General features: G+C 48.7%; 1 protein-coding gene across 1 annotated transcript in view; it reads right to left on the reverse strand.

Annotated features, from left to right (window-relative positions):
* Positions 1 to 13,865, reverse strand: part of NRXN3 (neurexin 3) — a 403,334-nt gene that overhangs the window by 27,755 nt on the left and 361,714 nt on the right. The window contains 1 exon segment of the mRNA XM_075614646.1: positions 4,155 to 4,239. Coding sequence (XP_075470761.1) covers positions 4,155 to 4,239 — 85 coding nt within the window.

The raw sequence follows: 13,865 nt of genomic DNA on the forward strand, positions 1-13,865 counted from the left end.
AAAATAAAAAAATGAAGTCAAATAAAGCAATGATAATACGAGGAGAAATTAAACTTTTGGAATGAGGGATTTGTAACAACCAGAGACATGAATTAAAAAAAAAAATTCAGAATGGTTTTGTTTAAAAATCACCAAAAAATTCATGCGGTACAATATGATATGAATGGTATTAAAATATATACAAGGCATGTATATATTTAATAAATACAGGTAAACATTTACCTATATACAGGTACGATCTACTCAGTATGTTGTTGTTGCAGGGACACACATACATATAAAAGGTCCCCTGTCATTTGCACAGATTCATCCCATGCATTAGCAGCATGCAATTTATTTCTACAAGTCCAGAAATAATTGGGCAGCATCGGTTATCGGACTGTCTGGATATTAACCCCATCACGGCCAGACGTACAGTACCAGCTATGGTATACATCATGTTGCAATACGATGCATGTCCCTCTGGCTATGAAGAGGTTAATACAGAAGCTAGAACAGGGGCGGGCAACTCCAGTCCTCAAGGGCCACCAACAAGTCTGGTTTTGAGGATATCCCTGCTTCAGCACAGGTGGCTCAATCAGTGGCTCAGTCTTTGACTGAGCCACTGATTGAGCCACCTGTGCTGAAGCAGGGATATCCTCAAAACCAGACCTGTTGGTGGCCCTTGAGGACTGGAGTTGGGCGCCCGTGCTTACCAATGTTATGGATAACAATACATTTGTGCGTCTAATTTCTCGGGAATTGAATTTTGTTGTTGTTGACATAGCGGAAGTTTTCAGCCCCGTTGCTGCCTCGCCTCACCCTCCCGTACACCTTAAAAGCCAAGCCCCCTTGATCACCTCCCGAAGGTGCCTTCACTAATTGACCCCTTCCTTGCCACAGTTCCCAGCGATGCGTTGCAAAGCGGGTAAAGGAGACGCACGTGGCTATAATGTCCTTACATTGCTTTGCAACTTCTTGCTGCCCTCTCTGCCAACGAAGAGGTTAGTGCCTAGGAGAACAGAGAGACCCCCGGGTGTCGCCCGCCCCCCGAAGATATTACCAGAGACCACTAGTTGTGAACTAGAAAGCCAGACTCTATCCCTTCTGTGCCGGCAGCTCTCTGCTCTCCAGCAGATAATAAAAGCAATTTTACCCACAGAGGAAAAAAAGAATAAAACAAGATGTTATCTGGACTGAAAGGTTCAACTCCCGAGAAATTATGACAACCAACAGAAAATAACATCAGCAAGTAGTTCTATTTCCCTGCTTATCAGATCACTTTGGTCGGTCGTGTATCAGCGCTGCATACATGCAGCTTTGTATTGTAATGGCAAAACCTGTCTGGGACCAATTTGTGCTTTCTAAGCGCCTGCAAGGACAGCCATGTGCAGATTAACCCACGGGCAATTGTGTGGGGAGATTCAGGGGGGGGGGGGGGGGGGAATCTGATTTTTGAGTTCATAAAAATAAACAAAAAGTCCATATAATGGTGAAAACGGGAAGGGACTGGGAGGGTACATGCTTTTTCTGCAACATTTATTTGTTTAAACTTTAATTGCTTATTACGTTTTAGATATAAATTCACTTCTTTAGGGAAAATTTCCCCCCGTACTAAAGCCCCACTAGAGTATGTCCACAATGAGATCCGATCATATGATCGGTACGGAAAAGCCAACATTGTCAATGATTAAAATGAGTGAGATTTGGGGCATTTGAATGGAAATAAATAGCACTTGGATATGGCTGATTGTAAAGGCGGAAGTCTGTGGATTTAAATGAAAATCTAGGGATTTAATTGGTTAGTCACCCTTACAGTTGTACCTTAACCTTGCACTGCAAACAGACGAATGCTACAGTGTGTGCTATTGGGAATGGGAATTTATGGGTTGTGTACAGCTTAGTGCAGGGGGTCTCAACTCAACCCCCCCAACAGGTCAGGTTTTCAGGATATCCCAGCTTCAGCACAGGTGGCTCAATCAATGGCTCAGTCAACTTCGCCACTGATTGAGCCACCTGTGATGAAGCAGGGATATTCTGAAAACCTGATCTGTTAGGGTGTCTTGAGTGTAAGGCAGCATTGCCCTGTAAGTGACTAAGAAGAGATTTCATCTGATTGAGCAAGGGGGTAGGATCGTCCCATGTTAAATATGGCGGGTAGAACTGTCCCCACAGAGTGAGAGTGATGACCCTGGACACATCTCTATGTCACTAGGGTTCAGCCATCAAACCTTAAATGGGAAGATATTGGCCCTGGGGATTTTGGGAAACTCCAGGTTTCTGTATACAGAGCCCCACTTCCTCTCCGTGGGAATGGGCGGTGGGTATTAAAAAGCCCCTGCTGATGGCTACTCCTCAGAGGAGAACAATAAAACAGACATGTTTTGCTAACACAAGAACAGAGCGTGAGGTTTGGGCAGAGACACGAAGCCAAAGGGAATTCCCACACTGCCCTCAATCCTAAAACACTCTTCAAGATCGGGGGGGGGGGGGGGGGGGGCAGCGTCCAAAGATCATCCAAGGTGTTCCCCATGCTGCCTGAACCCCATCTTTCCCAGTGAGGCTTGCAACACTTAATATTCAAGGCTTCTTTAGGAGTGAGGAGATCCCAATATAAAGCTTAGAACATAATAGGGCTTCATACATGATGGGATTTCTCCCCCCCCCCCCCCTTATTTTTTTAGTAAGAAGAAAAAAAACATTGGCGTAACCCTCTCTGTACACGCATGTTCCATGATGCCTGTTCTTGGGTTTCATTGTAAATACAGGTGAGGACATGCTAATGTCTGACACACATCCATCTATACATTACAACATATATGTATGTGCACAGACACACATACATACATGGTACACTCATTCAAAAAGAGACAGATATTTTAATAACACAGAAAAACCTCAAAATGTATCCGGGATTAGCCGTGGCTGTGGTGTCTCATTTTCAGCTTGGATACATTTTGAAGCATCCGTAGCAGGCAGCAACTCGAGTCATTTATTTCTTTAAGACCAAATTATTTTTAAGCCCCAAGTTCTCTCACCAACAAGAGAACTAAACTAAAAAAGCAGTTTCCATCCTGTTAGCTGCCTCCAGAATCCCATGAAAAGAAGCATTGTCTTTGCGTGCTGCTGTTCCCTCTAATGTAAGGGATGATAAAACTAAGAATGGTGGGGACCGACCCTCCGCCTATCCCGTATTACACAGCGACAGTGACAGGTATATCTTTGCTGTATACTAGTGTCAGTGACCGGTATATATTTGCTGTATACTAGTGGCAGTGACAGGTATATCTTTGCTGTATACTAGTGTCAGTGACAGGTAACTGTTTGCTGTATACTAGTGTCAGTGACAGGTATATCTTTGCTGTATACTAGTGTCAGTGACAGGTAACAGTTTGATGTATACTAGTGTCAGTGACAGGTAACTCTTTGCTGTATACTAGTGTCAGTGACAGGTAACTCTTTGCTGTATACTAGTGTCAGTGACAGGTATATCTTTGCTGTATACTAGTGTCAGTGACAGGTAACAGTTTGATGTATACTAGTGTCAGTGACAGGTAACTCTTTGCTGTATACTAGTGTCAGTGACAGGTATATATTTGCTGTATACTAGTGTCAGTGACAGGTATGTCTTTGCTGTATATTAGTGTCAGTGACAGGTATATCTTTGCTGTATACTAGTGTCAGTTACAAGCATATCTTTGCTGTATACTAGTGTCAGTGACAGGTAACTCTTTGCTGTATACTAGTGTCAGTGACAGACAGGTATGTCTTTGCTGTATACTAGTGTCAGTGACAGGTATCTCTTTGCTGTATACTAGTGTCAGTGACAGGTATATCTTTGCTGTATACTACTGTCATGTGCACAGTAACCTTAGTGATAAAATTTGAATAAATGGTGAAAATTGCCACCTTAAAAAGGAGGTCGTAAAATAAGAAGTTATTCCACAAGACAGGGGCTCTTTTCCATGGGATTGGATGCTTTGGTTGCTACCTATGCATATAAATAAATATAGATAGATGGATGTATAACACACACGTCTACATATAAGCATTTCTATGCTTTTTTTTGCTATATATACACATGACTAACATGTATATATTGTAGCATACCTAGAAGGACAGAATATTAAGGCTACTGATAATTAGCAAGCAGAAAGTACACTGACCTGACGTACCTGTGCCATTTTCACAGTCTGCTACATCTTCATCATCGGGGTTCATGGCGCATTCTGCTGATGATACAGTCAGATCATCTGTGGGCTGAGAGAAGACACAGGCAAAGTTACGCTACATGAGAACGTTCCACAGAAGTGACACATTCTCTCCCCACCTCCAAACACAACCTGCATGCTTCAGGCAGAACAGAATCAACTCAAGGTCTTTAAAATCACATCAATGCACAGAAATCCAACAGTAACTATTAGGGATCTCCTCCAGATTACAGGGAGAACCACAGAGATCCACTACTATGTATTAAGGACTTCCGTCCAGATGCACATATCCACAGAAATGCCATTCTAAGTATGAGCGTTCCACCTCTAGAACCAGAGCGTCCCCGCCAAAGTTTAAGTTGGAAAATGTGGAAACTAAGAACCTCAGAGATTCCTCTGAGTTTCCTAACTCAGACCTAGAAATCTAGACTCCGGGAAAGAGTTCCACGTGCTAACCTTCCAGAACACTCCTACGATTTTAGCCCTGTAATAGAACTAGAGGAGTTAGGAACTCACTAAAACAATATCTGCCTTGCCCTTTACCATGCACCCCTGAAGACGAGGGTGCGATCACCTGACAGTCACCAGACGCTGGCAGAGCCACACTGTGTGAGCAGGAACATATTGAAGCGATGTGCACTTCTGGAGGTTACATGTAAACTTGAAACAGGAGACAGCCAGCACTGGGCCAGCAGCAATTCATCTATATAATTACTGTCATCAAGCAAATCAGCCGTATGGCCCATTAGATAAGCATGTGAGTTCTCCCAAAATGTTGTGGTTATTTAAAAAGAAATCTGGAGCATCGCCCATTCCACACTCACCCACTCGCACACACTCACTCACACACTCACACTCACTCCCACACTCCCACTCACTCACACACTTCCACTCACGCACACACTCCCACTCACTACCGCCCGATGGTTCGAGGCCCAAAGATTCCCATGTACATTCTATTGGGATAGAAAAGAAACGCAAGGAGCGGAGCGATGCAGGGAGACCAGAGAGACCTGGAGATGGGAGAATCTGTGTAGCACAGCAAGGTGGGGGGAGTGAGGGGGGGGTATGAGATTGAGGGGCGGGAGGGGGGAGATGAGATTGGAGGGGGTTGGGGGTGTATGGGATTGTATAATCAACCTCTGGCAGGGAAGAAGTTACAATCAATTATTAAACACAAGGACCCCAAACAGCATTTGACCCCTTCTGTGCTCTCAGAGGGGGGTAGGGGAGGATTGTCGGCCTCCCAATATATTCTCGCCTGGGGACTGGAGGGAAATGAGCCAGAGCGGCCTCTCGCTAGGAGGTGTTCAGCAGATAAGCAAATCCGTTTAAATCCTTTTAAAATGTATTCCCTGGCCAGGACAAGAGAATAATCCCCTCACCGCAGAGCTGCCCACAATGCAATGCAGAGCGGTGTGCATACATGCAGAGCTGCCCACAATGCACTGCAGAGCGGTGTGCATACATGCAGAGCAGCCCACAATGCACTCAGAGCGGTGTGCATACATGCAGAGCTGCCCACAATGCACTGCAGAGCGGTGTGCATACATGCAGAGCAGCCCACAATGCACTCAGAGCGGTGTGCATACATGCAGAGCTGCCCACAATGCACTGCAGAGCGGTGTGCATACATGCAGAGCTGCCCACAATGCACTGCAGAGCGGCGTGCATTACATGCAGAGCTGCCCACAATGCACTGCAGAGCGGCGTGCATTACATGCAGAGCAGCCCACACTGCACTGCAGAGCGGCGTGCATTACATGCAGAGCAGCCCACAACGCACTGCAGAGCGGCGTGCATTACATGCAGAGCAGCCCACAATGCACTGCAGAGCGGCGTGCATTACATGCGGAGCAGCCCACAATTCACTGCAGAGCGGCGTGCATTACATGCGGAGCAGCCCACAATGCACTGCAGAGCGGCGTGCATTACATGTGGAGCAGCCCACAATGCACTGCAGAGCGGTGTGCATTACATGCGGAGCAGCCCACACTGCACTGCAGAGCGGCGTGCATTACATGCAGAGCAGCCCACAATGCACTGCAGAGCGGCGTGCATTACATGCGGAGCAGCCCACAATGCACTGCAGAGCGGCGTGCATTACATGCGGAGCAGCCCACAATGCACTGCAGAGCGGCATGCATTACATGCGGAGCAGCCCACAATGCAATGCAGAGCGGCATGCATTATATACAGAGCAGTGTCTGTATGGATATTAATACACAGAGCAGTGTCTGTATGGTACGGTATTAAAGCAAGCTTCTCGTAGTCCCGGGTGAGAGTAGAACCAGTCCAAAAGATGGTAGACAGATAGGGCCCACCGAACCGGGTCTCCGCACTTTCACTCGCGCACTCGGGAGGAGGAGGAGATGCAGAAATGATTGCTCAACAGCTGATACAATGATGACGCGGCCGCGTGCACAGACGCGAGCACAGAGAATCCTCTGCTCACACCAAGCAGCTGCGCCGCTCGTAGCTGACCAAGAGGTTCCACCCTGTATGCATGATAACGTAAGAGCGAAATGTGACGACCTCAACGCGTTTCGCACCGGAGTGCTTCATCAGGGGGACGAGACCAGCAGAGGAGAGGAGCAGTGAGCAGAAGATTCTCCCGTCTGGCGTCATTGCACCATAATTCTCAGGCTATTAAATATCTGGTTGTTCTCCCCAACTCCCCTTTAATCTTTTATTTCTAACAAATAGCAATTACTCTGCTGGTACTGCCAATCAACAAAGAATAAATCAAAGTGGAGGAAACAGTGGAGGGAAGATTAGCGGAGGGCTTCTGCTGTGCCCGGGACGGGGGTGAGAGGAGATCCCCTCCCTAAACTTCATGCACGGTTAGCATGATTACAAATAGGGCACACATCCCATTAATTAATGCAAAATAATCACATTTTATTTCCCTTTCCCCCCTAAAGGTCCCAAAAGTCCGACATGTATTAATCTGCAACACATTGCGGCACTGGAGGGATTAAGCGGACGTCCAGTAAACCGAGCGTCTGTCCGAGCTGCAATTGGGGTGCGATGAGACAGCGCATGAGTGCGCCCCAAATGTTACAGCATCAATAGATCGGCTTCACCAGTGACGTATTACAATTTAGACGAGTGATGTCGGGTCTGCTCAAATGTGCAAAGTCGTGTGACAATGCACATGGATATTCTTACAAACAGGTAACTCTTTGCTATATACTAGTGTCAGTGACAGGTAACTCTTTGCTATATACTAGTGTCAGTGACAGGTAACTCTTTGCTGTATACTAGTGTCAGTGACAGGTATATCTTTGCTGTATACTAGTGTCCGTGACAGGTATATCATTGCTGTATACTAGTGTCAGTGACTGATAACTCTATGCTGTATTCTAGTGTCTGCACGGTAACCATAGTGATAAAGTTGAATAAATGGTCATGGCTAGTTTTCCTAGAATGTTTGAGAATTCAGTTTACAAAGTACTGGGTGTTACGCCGGAGTAGCCCGCAGACCAGACCTGTCCCTAGAACTGAGGTGGCAGGTATGAATACACACACCGACAGAGCGAGGGACGTGTCCGGGTTGTGGTATTAGATGGTGCCAGGCCAGATGGGGTGTATTGCGAGAATACTTGCCGATACCGTTTTCCCAGAAGAATGGTCTTTGCCGTTGCCGAGATCAGGGGTAGGAGATGTATGGAGGAATCGAGATGAGTGCCGAGGTCGAAGGGAGCCAGAAGGTACGTAAACAGGAACAATCCGAAGTCGAGAGCTAAAGGGGGAAGTCTGCCAAGCCGCGTCAAAACCGAGAGAATCAAAGAACAAGCACTGTGAAACACCCATACAAAAACTATGACGAGCAAGGAAGCACAGAACAGAGAGGGTATATAAAGCTGGAACAGCCAACCAGGAGAGGGGGCGTGCCTGGAGGAGCCCAGGGAGCTTCAGAGCATTGGATGCTGTTCTTAGAGCTCAGGTGACACTCAGCAAGAGCCAGATTGTAACCATGCGGTGTTTGGGGGCAGAGCCTGAGTGGGGATAAGTTCAAGGGCTTTTGTGTGTGCACTGTAAGTCCAACGTGTGCATGAGAGGAAGCAACGTGGGGTGCGCACGTGCGTGCGGGGCGGCGATTCCGCGCAGACGGCTGCGGCGCAGAGCGAGAAGGAAGAACCTCGTGGAGCGTCCCACCATGCCGAGGGGTAAGTGATGAAGCTGAAGGGGGCTTGCGTGGTTGTAGTGGAAGGGTCTGAGCAGTGTAAGGAGAGAGCCGTGAGCTCCGCCTGAGACGCTGTGTGCTCACATTCCTAACAGTACCCCCCTCTTCAGGATCGGCCTCAGGACGATCCAAAAACGGCTTGTCTGGAAATTTCCTCCTAAAAGTCTTCAGGAGGCTGGGTGCATGGATGTCTTTGAGCGGAACCCAAGACCTCTCCTCGGGTCCGAAACCCCTCCAGTGGACCAAAAAATGAAGCTGCCCCCTGGAGATGCGGGAGTCCAGTAAGGCTTGTACCTCGTATTCCTCGTTATTGAGTACTGTGACTGGATCTGGCTTGCTGGTCTGTTTAGGAAAGAAACGATTGGCAATGTGGGGTTTTAATAGTGAGGTATGAAAAACGTCTGAGATCCTCATGGAGGGTGGTAGTTTAAGGCGAAATGCCACTGGGTTAATCTGCTCCACGACGGGAAAGGGTCCCAAAAAGGGTGCCAGTTTAGGGGAAGGGACTCTCAAGCGGATGTTTCTTGACGAGAGCCATACTAAATCCCCTGGCTTGTAGTTGGGTGCCGGCCGACGGTGGCGATTGGCCTGAAGTCTAGCAGTATCGGCGGCCTTGTGGAGAGACTTTTGTACCTTGGACCAAATGTCTTGGAGAGTGGAAATCCGTTCGTCTACCGCCGGTACCCCAGAAGCCAGATTAGAAATGGGTAGGCAGGGAGGGTGAAACCCATAATTGACAAAAAATGAAGATTCTCGGGTGGATTCACTTCGGGCCGAATTGACCGCGTACTCTGCCCACGGGAGGAGTTGGGACCAATCATCCTGGGAATCGGAGATGAAACATCTGAGGTATTTCTCCAGCGACTGGTTAGTTCTCTCTGTCTGTCCATTGGACTGGGGGTGGTATGCAGAGGAGAAGGAAGAGACAATTCCCAGTCTCTTAGTGAAGGTCCTCCAGAACTTGGAGACGAACTGGGATCCTCTGTCAGAGACAATGGAAGACGGAATGCCATGGATCCTAAAGATATGCTCGGAGAAAATGTCTGCTAGGGCGGGAGAGGAGGGCAGTCCCTTGAGGGGGATGAAGTGGGCCATCTTCGAAAACCTGTCTACGACAACTAAAATGGTGTTGAAACCCCTAGACCTAGGGAGGTTGACTATGAAATCCATGGAGATATGGGACCATGGACGAGCAGGCACTGGCAATGGGAGGAGAAGTCCCTGAGGTCTCTGTGGAAGTGTCTTGTTCTGGGTGCATACAGGACAAGCGTGAGTGTATTCCGCAATGTCTTTAGACATACTGGGCCACCAAAAGTTCCGACGAATTAAGTCTAACGTCCTTCTGAAACCTGGGTGACCTGCAGTTTTAGAAGAGTGTCCCCAATCTAGGACCTCTGGAATGAATCTGGGCGAGACGAAGAGCCTGTTAGAGGGGATCGCCGTGTTTGAAGGGATCTGTTGCTGGTCCCTTTTGATCTTGTCTAGCGATTTGAAGGTGGAAGTAGCCAAAATTCTCTCGGGAGGTAGGATAGGTTCCAAAGCTGCCTCAGGCCTGTCTTCCGAGGAGTATTGTCTGGACAACGCATCTGCCTTCACGTTCTTCGTTCCCGGGATATAGGATAGATGATAGTTGAAGCGAGAAAAAAAAGAGCACCCAGCGAGCTTGTCGAGGACCGAGGCGACGTGCACCTTCGATATAAAGTAAATTTTTGTGGTCCGTCAAAATAGAAAATGGCTCCCTTGACCCTTCCAACAGATGTCTCCACTCTTGTAGTGCCATTTTAACGGCCAATAACTCTCTGTTGCCGACGTCATAATTCCTCTCGGCGGAGGAAAATTTCTTAGAGAAATACGCACAAGGGTGAAGTTTATCCTTGGGCGAGTACCTCTGTGATAGTACAGCCCCTGCACCGCAGTCCGATGCGTCAACTTCTATGACAAATGGAAGATCTGTGTTGGTGTGGCGCAGGATCGGTGCCGTGACGAATGCCTCTTTAAGCACCTGGAAGGCGGAGATTGCTTCGGCGGACCAGGCAGAAGGGTCCTTTCCTAGTCAACGCCGTGATGGGGGCCACTAGAGTGGAGAAATTGGGAATGAACTTCCGATAGTAGTTCGCAAATCCTAAAAAGCGCTGGATAGCCTTGACTTCCCTGACCTCGGTTTCCAGGTGATGGGGGTAGGTGAGACCCAGTCAATTGGAGGGTTGTTCTTCTGCAACCAAGGTAGGCCGAGGGTTACTGGCGTACCTGGGGCCTGGATGGCGTCAAGTACCAGGGTCTCGCTGTGGGAGTAGGTAGATAGCAGGAGAGGTATGGTCTGTAGCGAGATTAAGGGTGGAGACAGCGAACGACCATCAATCCCAACCCAGGCAATAGGTTGGGCCTTCTTCACCAAAGGTATCCGGTTCTGTTTAGCGAAATCGAGGTCTACAAAGTTTCCTCCAGCACCGGAGTCGATAAAGACAGCAGTAAATGTGCGAAACTCAGCGCCTGCGAGAGAGATAGGAATCGTAAGTTTCTTAGGCAGTGCCTCCTTGGGGAGGGGACGAGGAGAGATAACACCCAGTGAGAGCCCCTCCATACTCACTGAGTGTTCCCATTTCCCGGACGCAAAGGGCATGCACGGACCAGATGTTCAGGGGATCCACAGTAGAAACAGAGTCCGCCGGCTTAGCGGTGTTGTCGTAGTGGATTCCGGATCTGTTGCACCCCTAATTGCATTGGCTCGGGAGGCTCCAGTGCCAGCTGCTGTGAAGGAGGTGGTCTAGGAACCAGAGGAGAGTTGGGGAAGGGTGCTTGGAAGGTTAGTGGCCGGGCATTCTGACGCTCCGAGCGTCGTACCTGGATGCGTTGATCAATACGTACGGCCAAGTCAATGAGCGCCTCCAATTGGTCTGGCCTGGGTTGCCGAGCAAGCTCGTCCTTGATGGACTCCGAGAGACCTTGCCAGAAGACGGAGACGAGTGGCTCTTGTACCCAGTTCGTCTCGGCGGCGAGCGTGCGAAATTCCACTGCATACTGTGTCACCGATCTTCGCCCCTGAGTTATCTGGAGAAGGGAAACAGACGCCATCTCCCGGCGTGCAGGGGAATCAAAGACTTGTCGGAACTCACCCTTGAAGGCTAGGTAGTCTTGTGTCAGGTCCCAGACTGGCGAGGCCCATGCCAGCGCGCTGCCCGTCAGTAGGTTGTACACGTAGGCTACCTTCTTCCGGCCGGTGTCGTACTGAAGGGGTGCCATTTCAAATTGAACCTCACACTGGTTAAGGAAACCTCTGCACTCCTGCGGGTTGCCAGCGTACGGCTTGGGAGATGGTATCTTCACGTCCTGACTGCTGGGTCTGACTGGTTCTGCAGCCTGTGGAGGAGAAAGAGGAACAGGTGCTTCCGGTACCAGAGCCGAAAGTTTAGCCATTTGGCGTGTTAGGGCCACAATCTGATCAGCCATGGCCTGGTTTTGCTGTATCAGCGTAGAGATTGCTTGCCTCAGTTCAGCCTGGTCTGCGTCTTGTGGGCTCGTCATAATGTTACGCCGGAGTAGCCCGCAGACCAGACCTGTCCCTAGAACTGAGGTGGCAGATATGAATACACACACCGACAGAGCGAGGGACGTGTCCGGGTTGTGGTATTAGATGGTGCCAGGCCAGATGGGGTGTATTGCGAGAATACTTGCCGATACCGTTTTCCCAGAAGAATGGTTGTTGCCGTTGCCGAGATCAGGGGTAGGAGATGTATGGAGGAATCGAGATGAGTGCCGAGGTCGAAGGGAGCCAGAAGGTACTTAAACAGGAACAATCCGAAGTCGAGAGCCAAAGGGGGTAGTCTGCCAAGCCGCGTCTAAACCGAGAGAATCAAAGAACAAGCACTGTGAAACACCCATACAAAAACTATGACGAGCGAGGAAGCACAGAACAGAGAGGGTATATAAAGCTGGAACAGCCAACCAGGAGAGGGGGCGTGCTTGGAGGAGCCCAGGGAGCTTCAGTGCATTGGCTGCTGTTCTTAGAGCTCAGGTGACACTCAGCAAGAGCCAGATTGTAACCATGCGGTGTTTGGGAGCCTGAGTGGGGATAAGTTCAAGGGCATTTGTGTGTGCACTGTAAGTCCAACATGTGCATGAGAGGAAGCAACGTGGAGTGCGCACGTGCATGCGGGGCGGCGATTCCGCGCCGACGGCTGCGGCGCAGAGCGAGGAGGAAGAACCTCGTGGAGCGTCCCACCATGCCGAGGGGTAAGTGATGAAGCTGAAGGGGGCTTGCGTGGTTGTAGTGGAAGGGTCTGAGCAGTGTAAGGAGAGAGCCGTGAGCTCCGCCTGAGACGCTGTGTGCTCACATTCCTAACACTGGGATAATTAGCTACATTAGTTAAAACAAGTTCTCAGGAAGGATTACCCAGTGAAACTGTGAGAGAAAACAGATTAATTGCCGGTTGTAATCAATATTTCAAAAGATCAACAAAAGAGATCTTCCTATATGTAGCGGTTTGTCCAGAGCCTTCGAAGTCTCACAGGTCTCGAAGTCTCACAGTCACCTCATCTCTGCAGAAGTCATTAAAGGTATCAAAGTCTACAATGAATCTTGTTATACAAAACCGCACACAAACCCACTCACTAAACCATCCAAAGCAGCAAACGATATTACTGTGTCCATGGTGGAGAGGTTCTATGTTACCATGTCCGTGGTGGAGAGGTTCTATGTTACCATGTCCGTGGTGGAGAGGTTCTATGTTACCATGTCTGTGGTGGAGAGGTTCTATTTTACCATGTCTGTGGTGGAGAGGTTCTATTTTACCATGTCCGTGGTTGAGAGGTACTATTTTACCATGTCCGTGGTGGAGAGGTTCTATGTTACCATGTCTGTGGTGGAGAGGTTCTATGTTATCATGTCCGTGGTGGAGAGGTTCTATGTTACCATGTCTGTGGTGGAGAGGTTCTATTTTACCATGTCTGTGGTGGAGAGGTTCTATTTTACCATGTCCGTGGTGGAGAGGTTCTATTTTACCATGTCCGTGGTGGAGAGGTTCTATGTTACCATGTCCGTGGTGGAGAGGTTCTATGTTACCATGTCTGTGGTGGAGAGGTTCTATGTTACCATGTCCGTGCTGAAGAGGTTCTATGTTACCATGTCCGTGGTGGAGAGGTTCTATGTTACCATGTCCATGGTGGAGAGGTTATATGTTACCATGTCCGTGCTGGAGAGGTTCTATGTTACCATGTCCATGGTGGAGAGGTTCTATGTTACCATGTCCGTGGTGGAGAGGTTCTATGTTACCATGTCCGTGGTGGAGAGGTTATATGTTACCATGTCTGTGGTGGAGAGGTTCTATGTTACCATGTCCGTGGTGGAGAGGTTCTATGTTACCATGTCCGTGGTGGAGAGGTTCTATGTTACCATGTCCGTGGTGGAGAGGTTCTATGTTACCATGTCCGTGGTGGAGAGGTTCTATGTTACCATGTCCGTGGTGGAGAGGTTCTATGTTACCATGTCC

Source organism: Ascaphus truei, chromosome 9 (assembly GCF_040206685.1).
Source record: "Ascaphus truei isolate aAscTru1 chromosome 9, aAscTru1.hap1, whole genome shotgun sequence".
Classification (NCBI taxonomy): domain Eukaryota; kingdom Metazoa; phylum Chordata; class Amphibia; order Anura; family Ascaphidae; genus Ascaphus; species Ascaphus truei.